Source organism: Falco naumanni, chromosome 11 (genome assembly GCF_017639655.2).
Source record: "Falco naumanni isolate bFalNau1 chromosome 11, bFalNau1.pat, whole genome shotgun sequence".
NCBI classification, from domain to species: Eukaryota; Metazoa; Chordata; class Aves; order Falconiformes; family Falconidae; genus Falco; species Falco naumanni.
In genome coordinates this window covers 32,025,730-32,043,291 of record NC_054064.1, presented here as the reverse complement: position 1 = coordinate 32,043,291, position 17,562 = coordinate 32,025,730, and the positions used below count along the sequence as shown (strand labels likewise).

The following is a 17,562-nucleotide window of genomic DNA, read 5'->3' as shown; positions in this document are numbered from 1 at the left end:
TAACTGGACCGTATCAATGTTGTGTAGGTCAGGTACAAAGCCAGCTATGGCTGTACTGAGAAAACAGTTACTTGCATGCCGAGGTCTGGGGTTTGCCGTTCACAGGGGTTTAGCCTCATAAGGATAAAAGCTTGCCGCTTACAGGCCCAGTGGGATATATTAAACACAGAAGTGTCAATGCCCACTCTAGCTTTTTTTTTTTAACCTTTCATTGCATCCTAATTTTAAATCCATTGCTTTTTCTGGAAAAAAATTGAGGAAACCACGATGAAGTGTTTTAGATTTTAAGTATTTACAGCTGAAAGGACACATATTTCCTAATAACTACATGCCATGGTTATCCACTAACTCCATCTCCCTGTAATGAGATATTTTTCTCTGCTTGACGTTAACTGTACAGCACGTGAGTTTTCGGCTCAGAGACAGTGAGAAATACTCAGTAAGTATATTTTCAGTATTTCCTCTAGCTATCTATGGTCTTATTTTATCAAAATTAACAGGTACTTTTTCCAATCATTGCTGTGAACATGGCTTAAGGGAAACGTACCTTTTCGAAATAAAAAAATCCATTATATAAATCCCCCGTTTTAAATGAATGCTCACAATCCTTCCACAACAATATTTCCCTCTTTCTAATCACTTGGAGCCAAGAGGGTGGTAGCATTTTCTAGGAAGGAAGATTAGTTCTCATGCAAATTTTGCATCCCAGGACTCAGGTTCTTGGATGCCCTAAATGAAGGGGTCCAGCAGACAAGATAGCTGCACCTGGCTCAGCCACCAAAGACACTGTTAAGTTTTCCTTCCCCTTGCAGTAGGGGAGAGTGCCAGCCAGTTATTTGTCATATTTTGTTGTTAAATAAAACGAGGGCAAAATAAATCTATATTCAAAAATCTTCAGTTGGCAGTGAGAACATATCAGAGTTCAACAACCTTGTAAAAAAGCTTCCCCTTATCTCATTACTACACCTGCAGAAAAGAAATTAAATTAAACCAAAGCATCAAAACAGCCGAAAGGGATGATTGTTCCCCTGAGACCCTAATCTCCCATTTGCAAACAGCATTTGCAAACCCCTTTACCATCCTTCCCAGGACGTACTGATAATAAGCCTTTCCACACCACTGAATGCAATAATCTGACCTTTCAAAGCAGTTTGCCATGAAGTGGTCTAACCTGATAATAAACAGAATTACTTAATGACATATCAGTCATGATTATCACAGCAATAGGATTATTCCATTTAGATTATTTAATAAAAAAGAGCAATTTGGTGATTGAGAAGTACCTGTAGTCAGCATGTAAGGTAACCATATCACCATGCCTGTGGTAGGGCATCGACACTACTTTCTGCTGGTATTAAAATATAACACCCCACCTTCACATAACAGATTTGCAACAGAGGAAAACAGACTCTATCAGAATAAACCTGTAACATCTGTAAAAAGTATTAAACCCATTATAAGCTAGACAACAAAAATGCAGAATTAAAACCGTCAACTGACAAACTCCAAGACATTTCTAGAAGAACCTCTTTGTTTATGCAAGCGACCAAATGACAGCATGCTTCATCAGGAATATTTTTAAATACATGATGAGGTGGAATACGCTGTATTACAGCTTTCAAGATTAGCAATTCTGGGTTCTGCAGCAAGCTTTCATTTACTATTCAGGGAATACTGTTGACATGAAAAGTGAAATTACTCAACGATAGTAACAATACGATAACTATAATTTAACAGAAAATTCTCAGCTGGTGTATATCTGTGTATTCCCTTTGACTTCAATGGAACTACACAAATACACCATCTGCTCTGGAACTGGCTCATCACTTACCAGGTCAGCAGTTCATGGACAGACAAAACAAAGAATAAGCAAGTCTAAACCTAAGTTTATTATCATTTCATTTCATTTCTTTCCTTTTTCTTTCCCCTCCCCATTTTTTATAGTCACATTTGTGTTGTAATGCAAGCAAGAAGCTTGCAAAAATCTCTCAAGATGTGTTCCAATCCAATATGCTGTGACGATATAGAAAATTAAGAGTAGATTTTAGTGGTATGTCTTAAGCTTATTTTCCAATTGTTACAATAATTCTGCAAATGAGTAGTATGTTGAATTCTCTCTGGCACATATTTTTCCCATTTCTTTGTATAAACATAAAAATAAACTGAAGATGAATATACTGGCAAGCAGCAATTAGAACCAAAGAGGCAGAACATGTCTTCCTTTTAGCTAGCATATAAATGCGGCAGTGACAACACTGTTCTCTCTCTCTCGTGTTATTATTCATTACCTGTAGAACAATCAATTCTAGGCAGCACTGTCTTAATGATGATGCTATCATTTTTACTAAATGTTGTTAGCATTTCTTTCTTCTCCCACTTTTAAGAACAAGGAAATTAATAGTGTGGGCAGTTTGGTCACAGTCTAGTTACATGCACGCACACACATGCACACACAGGTAATTTCTTGTTCCTAGTTAACTTCGAATTAAAAAAAAAACTTGGAAGCTTGTTGATTTATCATGTGTAGCAACAAGTTATTTTGTTCCCTTTGTTACGCTTTTATATAATCACGCTCACAAGCCTGTATGAATGGCAATAAAGAATTTTTGAATGAAAATTATTTCTTGCTTTCATTCTGTGTAATTCCCATCAGCAAGCACCCTGCAATTCTGTGATGCCTTGTGCCAGTGATGCTTAGGGTTTTTTTTTTTTTCTGAATGCCATTTATCTACCCTCATGCAGCTGCATGTTCAATTTATCACCATACCTGCAGGATAATGCTCCCATAAGCATTCTTTAGTAGATTAACCGCATCTGCATGAGACAGCCCATCCAAAGGTTGCCCATTAATACTGACAATCCGATCTCCAACCTAAAAGTACAACAGTAATGGAAAATTACTAGCATTAGGGAAAATTAAAATTAAGAATGCTTAAAATTCCTCGTGAACTTGGCACTGCACAGTCATGCTTCTCTTTTGCAGGATCCCTTTTGTGAGAATTCTGCATTGCTAGTGATCATTTACCATTTTCAGAGCAATTACAATACATGTTTTTTAAAAATAACAATGCAATCAGAGAAACAAAGATGGTTTGTATTTTACTATGTCCATCTGCAGAGAGAGTGAGATTTTCACTGCTGTCCTCCAACCCAGAAAGGATTTGTTTGGGTCTGCATGTGCAGACAAGTTCACTTTCTTACAGACTATATATGCACGTTGAATGCAGTATAGGAAAGTAGGCATTTCTGTTATTAATGTAATTAACCTAGATGACTACTACTTATACACAAAAATTATACATAAAAATTGACCCTGGCACTTCGTGCTATTGTGCAATTCTATTAGAGACATGGCATGAATGTAGCAGCATGTACTAATGAATCTCATGGGCCAAAGCAATCCTATATATCTGCATAATAAATTCTTTTCAATACTAATAATACCTTGAAACTCTTCCCCAAAACTCGAAGCATTCACCACGGTCATTCCTGGAAACCCACACATCCTGTGGGTCTGATATAAGTGCCTTATTTTTGGCATCACTTTTTAAGGGCCTTAAGATAAAACAACTAACTTCTGATCTGTTTTCTACCTTGTTTGGACTCTAAATGATACCCAGTCTGCAGTCCCCAAGATGCCTGTGGTGTCCAGAGAGCCTGTTACTGCCCTCCCTGGGTCTGGATGAACATATACGCTCAAAGATCACTGGAAATGCATTTATGTTCTTTCTTGTAATGTCACTTTTTCCAATATGGGCAACAAATGCCAGTATCCCAAGATGCAATATAATTAAAAAATGGAAGAAAAGGGCAGGTTTGTGTTTTGGGTTTTTTTGTTCATTTTGGTTTTATATAAAAAGAGGCAAAGCAGCCTATGAGACATTATCAAAGTGATGGCATATACAGAAGTGCTTGAGGCTCCTTCTCTGTGGGACACACGGCAGATGAAATAGGAAATATTGAGAGGACCCCTCCACTCACTCTGAGTCTTTGGGTACGTGCAGCCACACCGCTGGCTTGAATCATAGCAATGAAGATGGGAATATCTCCTAGTGGACTTCCCTTCCCTCCTGCTATACTGATACCAAGTGCATCATTTGGTCCCTAAAACAAAGCAAAATAAAACAACATTTGTAATTGGAGCAACTTGGAGTAGATGTTAATGTTCGGGGTATGGAGTAACCAACTCATTTGATTTATGGAACAGGGAGAAAATAGATGGGTTTGACAGACACGTGCATCTCACACATCCAGGTCCCGTTACACAGGCTTACATCCAACAACCTACTGCAAACATAAATAATGCAATTTTACTTCTGAGGAATGTTACAAAAATTAACAACTTCAGTTAAAAGTGTCAGCTTTTTAAATTGACAGAAAATAACTCACTGACCCTTGTTATCTCCACAGTCCTTGGGCCCATATCTGCTCCTACTAATAAAGAAACAAACAATTAGCTTCTGTAATTAAGAGATAATATAATTAAGAGATAACACTGTCAGGTGACAATGGTCCCTTGCTGCCTAGTCAGAGTTATCACCAAGCAGAAGCAGAGCCTTCCTGTGCCAAACCAGGCAGCGCTGCTCATGTGAGGAGGACAGGATTTCTGTTTCACCCAGAGATGAATACGGATGTAATCACTCCCGCTGACGGATGCCACCATGACGCCCATTGTAGTGCAGCCGCTGCTCACTGCAATCTATTGAATAGCAGTACTCTGCTGGCCTGAAGAAAAGCCCTATTGTGCATTTCACTCAATTAAAGATTGGCTTATTATTCATAAATCACAGCGTCCCTACCACAAAGGGTAGGGCACATGGCTAGTCTGAGACCGCTGAGGTTCCATTGACTTCCTCTTCTAATTTGTGCTGTATTAGTAAATAATAGACAGCCAGAAAGTCTGGCTGGTATATATCTAGCCATAGGACGTTCAAAAGTACACACTCTCTCTCTCTCTCTCTCTCTCTCTATATATATATGTATATAAAGAAAGATAAAAAAGCAACACTTCAAAGCAATCATTTGAACTGGGACTAAACAGCCTAACAAGCTGATGGTGTAGGCAGGTTCTGGGCTCTGCTATACCAACTCCTATTTCTATCAGATTTAATTAAACTATTTTAAGAACTTTTTAGAAGGCAGGCAGAATTAGTCGCTTTCTCAAGTTAATGATTCTTAATAACACATATCAGTATTTCTCACCGCCATGCACGTGTACTTGTGCAGAAGGCAGGACTGCAGAGGTGCTGCGAGACCTGAGGCAGCAGGAAGCCCAGCCCTGGGGATGCTGAACTGGGGCACGGAGACAGGCACTCTCAGGCAGGGTCCTTCAAAATGGCATGAGGGAGGCTGCCCAAAAAGCCACATGCCTCCTCCAATGCATGCAAACTGGCAGAAGAGATGTCTTCTTCTGCCCGTGGTCAGACGCAACTAAAGGTCACCAACTTCTGACGCAGGTCAGAGCTCACAAACGTGCAGGCTCTCCACGAGCTACTGCAGATTGTAGATTTAGCACTTGCTAAGTCTGCAAATTGCAAAGCGGGCATTGTGAGTTTCTCATTACAAAACACCCCTTTATACACTCAAGAGCAACATATAAATGAAGTGGTGGCAGCTTTATTCCCTGAGAAAACTCTTTCTAATGCAAGAACCTTGCCTGTGCTAAGCCTTTGACAAGGGCATCGGGGAATAGCAGGGCACAGGAATTCTGCACTTTAAACAGAGGAGCCATTACTCTACTAGTAGACATAAAAATAATGTCATCTGCTGGAAAGTGTTCAGGTCTTAAAACATCAGTGGTGCGTCTTCTGGGAGGCTGAGTAGGAAAACCAGATTCAAGCATTCAGTTTTGTTTTTAAACCAGCCCAAATATAAAGCAAATAACACACAGCTATTCTGACAGCTGTCTAGATTATACCTGAGTTTCTCTGAGACACATCTGCTGAAGATCTTTTTGTGCTGACAAAATTCTGTAAGGTAGAGAGGACCGGAGCAAGTGCAGGGTGGAAGTGGCTGTGGATGCTGTGCTGGCTTGCCTAAAGTTAAAAATAAATCAAAACCTGTGAGTCAATCCCAAATGTTAATTTTAAACCAGTTCCTGCGACACATGGGTGCAGCTGTGCTCTGTGCCAACCAGGCTGGAAATACCACATTGGCCACGCAAGTGCAAACCCCTCCAACTTTATTTCCAAAAGGGGAACCTACCAAAATCTGTCCCCAGGCTGTGGGCGCTCCCAGTACTACACATTGCACTTTACACCCTTAATGTGCACACCTTGTGTATGTCAGTATGTTGTTCATCTCTGCTCTAGAGGGCATAAGGAAGAAGGATTAACCACCTCTTCTGCTTATTCCCAGTATGTCTCAAACCTGACGAGAAGGGGAGACGATGGCTGCTGCTAAAGCTTGTGGGCATCTTTCCCATGATACACCCACCCCACAGGCATGATAAGCACAGGTGAGGCACCCAGCAGGACACAGCAGCTCCTCTCACACAAGGTGGGCACAACACTAACACCCATCTTGTTACATGGCAGTAATCTACAGGCTTTGTTATTTTAGCCAAATATATTGTCTGATTATAAGGTCCCGTAATTGACCCTGCTCCTTTCATTTGACCAAGAACCTACTCGTATCTCCAGAATAACATGCCAGGTGACAAAAGGGAGAGCCTCCGAAGATGGCTGCTCGTGCATGTTACCAATTCTTGGCTGCCCATTTCCAGCCCTCCTTTTCCCTGTCTCTGCACCTGGATTTATCTTCAGACTGTCCCTCGAGGAAACGTAATTATCAATTTAGAAGTGCATCTGAACAACAGGTTTCACTGAGGGCCAGACCTTTTCAACTAAGCTGCCTTACACAAAACAAGGATCTGGTCTGTACTTCTCCGTCCACAACAGAGCTTTCTCCCTCTAAATGCATTAGGCGGTGAATCAAAAGCTCTGGCAGCATTTATTCTAACTGACCAGCGTGCAGCTGTCAGTGACGAACAACAGGCAGAACACAATTTCCACCTCTAGTTGCCAATTCATGGGTCAGTTAACATAATTTGCAACGCACGTGAAAGAAATCACTGTCCTGCTCCACAAGGCTTATACTTCTACCATTAAAGGTATGCAACGGACCAAGAAAAAAGCCAAGTGAGGACAAAAGTTCTGGATGCTCTTGGCCAGCAGCTTCTAAAACATCGCTTGCAGTTGTGCAAATCATTCAAGCTGATTTGCTGTATTATTTGCCAAGGTTTTTACAACTTTTGGAATGGTTTTACTGAGAAATATTTATTCAGTTTTCAAAATCACCAACTCACTTAGGAGCAGTGAGATCAAGGCTCCCAAATGACTCTGCATTAAGAACAGTAATTAAGATTTCTTGTGTTAGAAGAAATAGAGAGATTACCAGGTTCCTGCAAAAGCCTCTTATGCTACAAAGAAAGAGGGATGACATTGCTTGATCTGATTTTTTACCTAGAGTAGCATTAGATACTATGGCATTTTGCTTCTCTTCAGCTATGAGTTTTACATAGTAAAACTGGGTGGATAATTTTTAACTGTCACTTTTTGATTACATTGCTTTTGCTTAGGCTAGCTGTTGATACAATGACCAAAAAGAAGTAATACTGAAGAGTGTTGTCTTTATGTAATGCAAACAGTATAATTTTACTCTGTTATTTCATTTCTCCTTGCCTGCTGCATGCATGCAGATGTTTCTCCAATGTTATTTAGTCATTATTCTGAATGCTGGGCTTAGCCCAGCTGCTCCTGCATGGCTTTAGCCCTCCCTGATAACTTACCCGCCCAGACAGCAGGCTGGATCACTGCTGGCCTTTAGAAAGTTAAGAAATCACACCACGTGACTATGATTTTGGCATCCTTTTTGGGTTGTTCATGCATGATATCAAGGACAAACCTCCCTCTTACTGACCTCCTTAAAAGCATTCCTGCTTTAACCCACATCCCTGCTAAGCCTCCTGCGGGTTCTCCCCTCTGTTTCCAAAACCAAACCCTTCTTTTAGCATTTGTGGAGGCTGGGCTGGATCCCACCAGTGTGCAGCCTCTCCTGTCTGCTCACACAGTGTGAGAGGGAGGTGTGCAGGCAATGTCCCCCCCATCCCTGAGAGCTGCCCTTGTGCACAGAGGGGTCAAAATATGCCATGGCAATAGCACTGCTGTGAACCAGAGTTGTCTCTCTTGGGGACTTGAACATAATGGCAAAGCAGTCAGTCTTTGGAAGGAAAATCCATTAAAAAAAGTTTTCTAGAGTCATCTTGCCTTGCTCTTCTCCCTTGCAATATTCAGACTTTAATACTAATGGTATCAGTGTCTGAGCTGATTGGGGGACGCAGGGAGAGGGGGAAAAGCCCTGCACTGATTGAAAAATGAATTGTTGTCCTCGCTTCAGGTAAAAAGCAAGTGAAGCAGGAAATTGTTCTGTGTTTTCTTTGAGAGGAATGCAGCTCTCATGTGGTTCTGCCATAAGATAGGCAAAGATACAGTTCAGTTTCATTAACTCATTTTGATTGACAAAACAGCTGCAGAAAATATGTTCAGCGTTCTTTGCAGATCCAAAAAAAAATTTCTGGGCATCATCATTTGAGAAAGATATTACATACTTTTGGTGTGTCTCAGGAAGACACTCCTTAAACAAAAAAAATAAATTAAGTAGTTCTTCTACTTAATCAGCATTTTAGCATGACACTTACTTTGCAATTCAGTACACAAAATTATTGCAGTAAATGTTGTTGCACATCCTCAGCAGTAAGTGTCTATGGAAGGACAGAGCCTCACGTGCATGCCTGTGCACTCACTGTCCCACGCCCCATGTCACAGCTCCATTTTATACACATGAATTTGTCACTAACCTGACTGTTTTGCGATGTTTTCCGTGATGACAGCCATGATCCAGCTCGCAATCTCCCAAGCTCAAGATGCACTAGGCCTTGGGCACACTTGGAAAAAAAACCCCATCATGTACAGCATTTAAGCAGACTTACAATATTTCACGCTCTCCTGGAGAGAATTATGTTTATATTCAGCACCATAACTCCATGCAGAAAACCACAAGGAATGCTCAAAACATTAACATTTGTATTTAGACAATACAAAAAGTGCCCATCCCTGGATTTAGGTTTATCCTGGCTGCTGAAGTCAGTATGAATCTTCCTACTGGCAAACTGTAGATGGGCCAATTAGTAATAATAAATAGAAAGTCCTCGACTTTTAACAGACATTTGCCACACACAATACCCATGAAAAGAATTTCAGAGTAAAAATGCTGCAGAAAAAGGTGAATTCAACACATATGGATTCAATTTAATAATATACCCTTGTATTGCAGATTTCCAATTCTTAAATAGGTAAACTTTTGGCCAAGTATCAAGCCCAAATGGAAAAAGCAAGGAAATAATTAGCCTTTTCCTTCAAGAACAAAAGAAATCGTATGCAGAAACACTAGTGGTGATGGCAAGGAAAAAGCCCTTGTCTCCACATGCAGTTTTGAATAGAACCGGGTCTGCAGCATCTCTCCCACCTGTCCTTTCAACCTTGGTACAGGCTGCCAGGGCTGGGAAACATATGGAGGAGCTAACATCAGGCCCTTGCAGCCAGGCCATCCCCTGCTCTCTCCTCCGACTCAAGAAGACACGTGCTTTTTAATGGAAAAAGGCAACTTCTTCCCAGACTACAATTTCAGCCTGTAAGATGGAAAGCTGTGCTGAAACGGATTTAAGCTGCCATTTTATAGCTGCAGGTCAGTACAGCAAAGCCAAAGACATTTTATTTCTGATATGCAAGCCTCTCGGGTTTCCAAATATTTTTCTAACATATGAATAGACAGTTGTGTTTTCAAATAAATGCCTAAATACTACATGTGTCTGTTTTCCCACTTTGTATCATCTGACTTTTAGAAATACATGGTGAAGTGATTTTAAATGAATCTACCAAAGGTATTTCAGATGAAATTTCTGTCTTGGTGATCAGTTTGAGCTATCCTGTGTATGTGTAAATAGCATTTCAGGATAATTACCTCGCATAGTATCAGTAACTGCAATTCAGTATCATAAATGTATTATGTACTCACCTTAAGTATAGTGGCAACAGCCTCCTGTGAGGCATTTCTCATATCCTCTCCATTTACAGACAAAATCTGATCTCCTTGAATTAATCTTCCATCTAGGTCTGCAGCTCCTCCTTTAACAATGTCAGAGATAAACACTCCACTTCCATTTCTAACAATGCAAGAAGCATATGGCTAATTACACAATCCAATATTCTTTGGGAGACCAATTTAGATTACTTGCATTTAAGAGACATTAAAAGAAACCTGTGAGCAGAGGAAGAACTAGTTTTATGCCCCACTCAACCACGTAAAAGAAATCTACAAGTTTTAAAACCAAGGCATGTCTTGCTATATTTAAGGCTGTCTTTCCCCTTGAACCATTCGTTCTGACTGTATGATCCATAAAGATTCATGAAAAATACCACTTGAATTAATAAAAAGCAAAGGATCGGTCTAAGATGGAGTTAAACTATCTCCTGATGTGCCTGAAATGAATTATGCAGCCTCAGATACTTTTTCCTATATTCCCCCTAAAGGGTCTGCTCAGTTTCTTTCTAGAAGCCTGGAGGCCCTCAACAGAAGAACAGGGAGGTCTGCAGAAAAGACTTTTACAGTTTGCACACAAGTTATGCAGCAGAAAATCCAGCTTTGTGGCTGTCTGCCTGCAGCGGGCAGTGAGGCTTGTGAGAGCAGCAGGCCACGCAGACGAAGGGGAATGTATTTATTTATCAGCTCCAGCCTCCTCGTGGCGGAGTCCCGTCCCAGAGGCTGCAGACCCCTCTGTGCTGGCCCCAGCTCCCGAGGCTTGCTATGGTGTGAGCTGGTGCCAGCTGCAAGGCCAAGATTTGGTATTTGGCATCCTTCACCCTGAAGGAGACAACACTTCACAACCTGAATTACACCTGGGTATCATTTAATCGACTTCAGAAGCTGGGCTCTGAAGCGGAAATCCCTACAAGTGAAGCACTTAGCAATAGTACAGAAAGTTTTGCACAGAAGCAAACGCGGGAGGGCTGCAGACTGCGATTACCATCTGTAGGGTAATTTACATAAGCTAAATTAATTACCCAACCCGCAATCTGCTTGCAACACCTGGGTTAAACATTGCCACTCTTATAAAAAACTGCTGTGGAAACTTTACTGACCATACGCAGTCAGGATAATGACACGATGATTTGTAATTGAGAAAATAAATTTTGTTTGGCAATACAGAAGAACAACGACATGACTCTTACGCACTAACACTGAACAAGTGCTCGCCAGTATCATGCCATAAATCTCTGCTAGCAATGAAAGATTAAATCTATCAGTGCTCTGGTTCGAATGATCTAGTAGCAATGGTTTAGAAATATATCAGTAAAAAGTCACATTTTATTAAGCAGCTGTTACCTACCATCGTATCTCAGATTCTGCTCTGTACTCACACAACCGCTGTCTACAGTATCGTACAGTCACTCTGATACTGTTCAGGATTTAGGTCTAACCCAGCCTCTCATCTTCCACTGACACTGGTCCCTTTGAACCGGAGTCAGAGCTAGATCTAACTTGCAAATCCATTTTCAAAAGCATATCCTGGTATTTGAAAATAGGAAGGTATCTCCCCCCATTCTGAAATCAGAAAAGCCATGGTTAGGGCCTCCAAGCCCTGAGACAAGCTACACTGAAGCCATCAGAACAGTGAGCTCCCAGTTCACATGCCCACTGGCCACACTCACTCCAAGTGAGACACCTGCTTTGCACTGCATGCTAGGAGCTCTCCCAGGCAGTAGCTGCCTTTGTTACACCAGTGTGGTGATATCCTGAAAGAGCAGCCAAGATCACAGCCCCATGGCAGCCTTGAAGATCTTTAGATACCAAATTCTGTTCCTTACAGTCTTGTTTTATTTCATATTCCATTTAATGGCTACAGTTGTTCACAGGGCAAAAAGCAAAATATTTCTCATTTTAAGTGTGGTCCTATCAGAGAGACACTCTTACCGTTTTCCAGCTATGCTGAGCCCCAGTCCTCGGCCTGTTTTCTTTTGTATATCTACATAGAAAATCTCTAAGTTTTCTTCATCTTTGTAATGTGCTTCATCTCTATAAACAACCAGCTGCACCTTCTGAGGCGTCTGTCTCAGCGCAGTGATAGCTTCTTCATGGCTGGCATTTCGGAGATCGATCCCATTCACCTGAAATAATCAGTGTTTTCTTTCCAAATGACATGTATAAATGATCTTTTCATCACACCCTACCCCTGTGTGACAGGACAGATTTGTCAAATTGACACCCCTCGGCACTCTAATTTAGTGCTCTCATTTCCAGAGGGCCGAGCTCCTGGATCTCCTACAGAGTATGAGTTTGGTGCTTTGCGCCACTGCCTAGAATAAATCACAATAATCAAAACATTTTGGCGTATAAGTTTTGTGGGTGTTCTTCCCTTCTTTTCACATGCTGAAACCTCAAAGACTCCTTCTTTCTTACAACCAAAAAGTGAGATGTGCTTCTTTGAGCTTCCTGTATCTCTTACTGCTCAGATTCCTTCTCCTCTGGCTCTGCAACACCACCAAGCCAAAGGCAGAAGGAATCAGAAACATTAGCAAATGGCAATGGCAAAGCCCAGGCAGGACACATTAAATAGTTATTTTGCTTTGTTCCAATAGATGGCACACAAGACCGTTCCTGAAGAACTCAATTACATTTCTCTTATGATAACCTGAAAATGTTTTAGCATTTTAGTCATATCAGATAGAACATGAAGTTCTCATTGGATGTTCAAGTAATAAAAAAACCATATTGCAACCTGAAATTAATCTCCTAATTTTGCCAAGATTAATCCACAGACACCCTTTAGGGTGTTGCCAATATTCTGTTGACAAAATCATCTTTTATTTCTTACTATCAATGCTTAAATATTTTTGAAGTCTCTTTAGGAAGCATCATGAACTGTAACTGAATAACAATACAATGTTAATCCACTTACATAACATAGTAAGTTTTAATGCAGTGAAAAAATTTCTCAGTATTTCAAGATACGCAAACTTACAGTCATACTTAATTTTATGTTAAGGTAATTAAGCCTAATCTATAACAATTCTTCTTTTGTACCAGTTCTGCACACATTTATTTGTATACTGCATCAGTATTATTTTCTTGACACAGGCATCTATGCGTACTTTATCATACTAATCTGAAACTAATTCAGAGTAATCTTTTTGATTCATTAGTACAACTTTTAAAAGCTGAAATAATAACAATATTATGGCACACAAACATTAGCACTTTCCTGTTTGGCCAGAGAAGAATTAATTAACCTTCCCCATTTTTATCCCCTAATTATTGTGCTCTGTTAATACACAGTTATTTATAAAATGAAAATAACATTCAGCCTTAACGCTAAAAAAAATATTTTCAGTGCAAGAGCTGTAAAGACAACTCCCCAAGCACCCCTTGCTATTTTTCTAACCCTACACACCAAAACCTTAATGGCCATGCTGGGAATTTGTCCTGATCTGACAGCAAGACACTGCAAGCAGCTGCTGAACCCCTGCCTGACTCGTTTCATTTGCAGACCAACACTTCTTTCTTAACCCTTTCCCTCCTCGATTTCCATGCTTGTCTGCGGGAAAAACACTACGTTTATTCAGAGAAATAATTCTGTGTGTTCACCAGTTTTATGAACTGTGGCCTGAAGGAGAAGGTAGCTCCCCCAGCAACACCACGGGCGGGCACTGTTTTTCAGCAGGGATGCTCACAGCGATGCTGCAGCCACCCTTGCCTTCCCGCCCTGTGTTTGCCCAGCTCAGCACTTCGTTTGCAGGCAACGCAGAGATACTTGAGCGGCGGCGGTAGTGCAGGCCTCCAAATGAAAGATTAAACAGATGAATAATACTGAGCTATTGGACATGACAGCTGAACTATGTAATTCGAGAACTGCCTTGCTCAATTAAATTTAATATATTCTCAATTTGTACCTTCAGCTTATATGAATATATAAGGAAATATGAATTTGTCAGGACGTTCTTAGTGACAGAAAAGAAGCTTCAAACACAGATTCTACTCAATGATCTTTCTTTCCCCTACAACAAATCTGCGCTGTGTTGAATACAAGTATACATGACAAAGACATAAGCAAGCACACACACAGAGACTTTACCTCCAGAATCTGGTCGCCAGCCCAAAGTCTGCCATCTCGGGCTGCTGCCCCTTCTTCATAAACTTCATGGATCACTATGGCATCCTGCGGGAAGAAGGGGGTGGCATGAATCCTCCCTCCCAAACAGCCTGCAAAGTGGCAGCCATGACCTGTCTCTCACAGCCTACCGCTCCACAGAAAAAAGGCACAGCGCGCCATGTCAGGATAAGCAAGACTGTTACACAGATTTATTTTTTTTTTGTTAAATATTTTGGGATAAGAAAATTACCCCTGTAATCAAAACACAGACAGACAGTAAAAAGGTAAAAAGGATTTTGTTCACCACTTCAGGGTAGTCTTGTCTAGAGCTTCTTAGGCTTCCATCATTTTTATACATTGGCATCAGCAGTATGTGAACTCAGTGTGAACCGCTGTATTAATATAGTCTACTTTTTATGATATTATTTAAAACCAGATTCTTTGGAGCTATGAATATTTTTAGGGACTTGGCATAGATCTCAGCTTTAAGCAAGAACTGAATGCCTTGTGGTAAATAGCGCTGGTTAAATCTGTAAGAAATGAAATCCAGAAGAAACGAACAATGGCAAATGTTAGTTTATTACTGAGGTTGGAAAATGTAGGCAGTGGCAGATGTAGCTTCAGGGAAGGTTTCAGTGATTTAATCTTATTGCCAGCAATAGATGTCCCCAAAGAAAAAGCACTACAAAGAACATACTGTTCTCTTGCTGGTGCTTTCCCTTTGCATTGTTCTGGTTTGTTTCTTTTTTTCCCCTCCTGAAACAAATAGGTGAACATCCTGCTACAGCACTTCAGCCACAGTCCTGACAGCTAGCAGGATGGGACACTTCACTGTGCAAAATGTGCTCCCCCTCCCCTCTCCAATGTCACCAGCAAACACCCGGCCTCAGAGCAGAACCGGCTTTACTACAAACTCTAAAATGGTTCTGGATAAATATGTGGTGATTTTCAATTAGACATGTAGGTATCGGATAACCCGTTCTCAGACAAATATAGCCTCCAAAACCGCTACGGTTGTGAAGCTCCTTCACCGGTTTGATGTACAAGTCAAAGAGGAGACTTTCCGCAGCATTTGCAACAAAAGGCAGCGAGGTCAGCAGCGTGTGAGCCCCGCTGTGCACCGCCTTCCTGGAGCAGGAGCAGGAAATAGCTGCTGGGGTAGAACAAAGTACCTTCATGTTTTGAAAACACTGTTAGATACTACATCTCTCATCACCAAGTTAACTACCCCCCCCCTCCATGTTGCCTTGCAGTCCTTTCCCAGCACACATGGTGCATGTTGAACAGAAAGAAAACTCAAATGCCCTTAAGCTAACGCTCTGATCAAGACAACATTGAGCACATTATTCTCTTTCATTCCCACTACACCTTATTTAATGATGTGGACTTGTACCTACAGCCACTCTGCTGCTGCTGGAGCACAGCACCACTGTCACAGGCTTTCCCTTTGATACATATACACCAATCACTGAAAAAAGCCTGAAGGATTTTAATCACAAATGGATTACAACTGATACAAACATCCCAGATGGAGGAAAAAAGATTTCAATCTACATAAATGAAGGCAAAATACTATGAGCTGTGTACCAAGGTAATTAAGAAAATCAAAAGAACAATCTGATTAAAAAAAATTTATATATATACACCCCACTGGCAGCTGCAGGGTTTTCTTGAAATAACTGAAGCAGCTATTGCCAGGGGAACAGAGTATCATGCACGTCCATCTCAGCAGCATTGCCGAAATCCTCTGCTATGTGTCTTAGATCTTCTCTCAGTTGTGGGGTTTTGGCTGTTGTGGGGGGTTTTTGGGGGGTTATCTTTGTTTTAAAAATGATCATGTAACTCTAAGTCAATACAACAGACTTTTGCCTGGGTAAAAGCCAGGAGGGTGACAGTGATGTATATTTTTTCACCTGAGGCTGATCATGGGTAACTTTGACAAAAAGCTGAGTCTGTGGTTTAGAACTTCCACAGCACTTTTTAAACACTTTACAAAGGAAGGCATTTAGAAGCGGCCAGTGAGATAACACAAAATATCAACCAGCTTGTTCAGACAGCATCGTTCAACGAGGACACACTAGGGCAGTGGATGAACATGAGGTTTGGTAGAAAAAACAGCAATATGACCATGTAACAGCGGACTGGGCATGTACACAAGTGGTCAAATCAAACACTTTCAGACTGTATCTAATGTGACATTTCCTAACCTCTGAGCAAGGGGCTTTCAATCACATTTCTTTAAGTTTGTTTTCCATCTGTGGTTGCTTTAAAAATGGTCAACAAACTGCAGTTACCAGCTTCTCCTAGTAATGCATTATTAAATGTAAAACTGCACATACCTAAAGGTCAGATTCAGGAACCACCAAATGTTATCAGTTTGAATAATCTGCATCATCTATTTAAAAAGGCAACAATCCAGTATTACACTGTGGTTCCTGCATGTGTTAGAAGCCAGACCTAGAACTAGAAATATATATGGCATGAAAAGGTACATTCCTTTTCAGTTTATGCCTACCCCGAAGAAGGAAACATCTTGCTGACTTGCCAAAGCACTGTTTTTCTTAACTATCTTAGTGTAGTTGAATCAAGTGTATCAAATCAATTTAAACCAGAATGAATCAATGTGTCCATGATGTACTGTAAAGATTTTTAAATAGGCCATAAGCATAAATATGAGAGTCTTACCTTCCTTAGTTTGTAAACTATGATAAACAGACATCTTTCCTCCGATACCTCTGGGATCAGCTTAAAGTACATTTAACTCAGAAGTAATCTTTTTTTCACCGGATCTAGTGGGATCTGGATAAGACTCTGTCAGTTTTGATCATCCATGACAAATCACTAAAACCAAACTACTGATGCTGAACTTTTAAAATTATATCACTATTTTAAAGATGTTTACAAAGTAACAAGATGTAATGTCATACCACAGCCATCTAAGCCCTAATCTGCAATGACTCTATTGACGTGCTACAGATTTAAGCTGTAAGACTGCTCAGTGCCTCAGAAAAAAACCCCCTAGGATCTATAGCGACTAAAACAATGCACAGCATTTATTTAAAGGATAAGTTTTGGTTACTAAATGTCTGAAGCTCCTGCTCACTAGCTTCAAATTCAGTTGCATGCTTGTTATCTCTAGAAGACAAGGTCTAAAATAGCTCAAAACCCATCAGTCAAGAGGCAGGAAGGGAAAGTGGCGTCAGTGTTCAACTAGAGGTTGTGAATTTATGGTGGCTCTGGACAGATTTTCACTCCCAGCCCTCCCCATCTCTTTTCACTACCAGTTTCATATAGATTATGGCACTCCATGATACATCTTGGCAGAGCTGCAAAAACTGTTCGTGCAGAAGGGGGAA

The 17,562-nt window shown here is 40.7% G+C and overlaps 1 protein-coding gene across 6 annotated transcripts in view; it reads right to left on the bottom strand.

Annotated features, from left to right (window-relative positions):
* Positions 1-17,562, bottom strand: part of PATJ (PATJ crumbs cell polarity complex component) — a 157,164-nt gene that overhangs the window by 6,935 nt on the left and 132,667 nt on the right. For 4 of the 6 annotated variants that reach the window (XM_040610070.1, XM_040610071.1, XM_040610075.1 and 1 more), the window contains exons 35-42: positions 14,189-14,272; positions 12,031-12,224; positions 10,075-10,222; positions 8,858-8,944; positions 5,918-6,035; positions 4,394-4,434; positions 3,982-4,104; positions 2,768-2,872 (exon numbers count right to left, since the gene is read on the bottom strand). In XM_040610070.1, the coding sequence (XP_040466004.1) occupies positions 2,768-2,872; positions 3,982-4,104; positions 4,394-4,434; positions 5,918-6,035; positions 8,858-8,944; positions 10,075-10,222; positions 12,031-12,224; positions 14,189-14,272 (900 nt within the window). The remainder of the gene's footprint in view (positions 1-2,767; positions 2,873-3,981; positions 4,105-4,393; positions 4,435-5,917; positions 6,036-8,857; positions 8,945-10,074; positions 10,223-12,030; positions 12,225-14,188; positions 14,273-17,562) is intronic. The other 2 variants (XM_040610073.1, XM_040610076.1) reach the window with 1 other exon arrangement.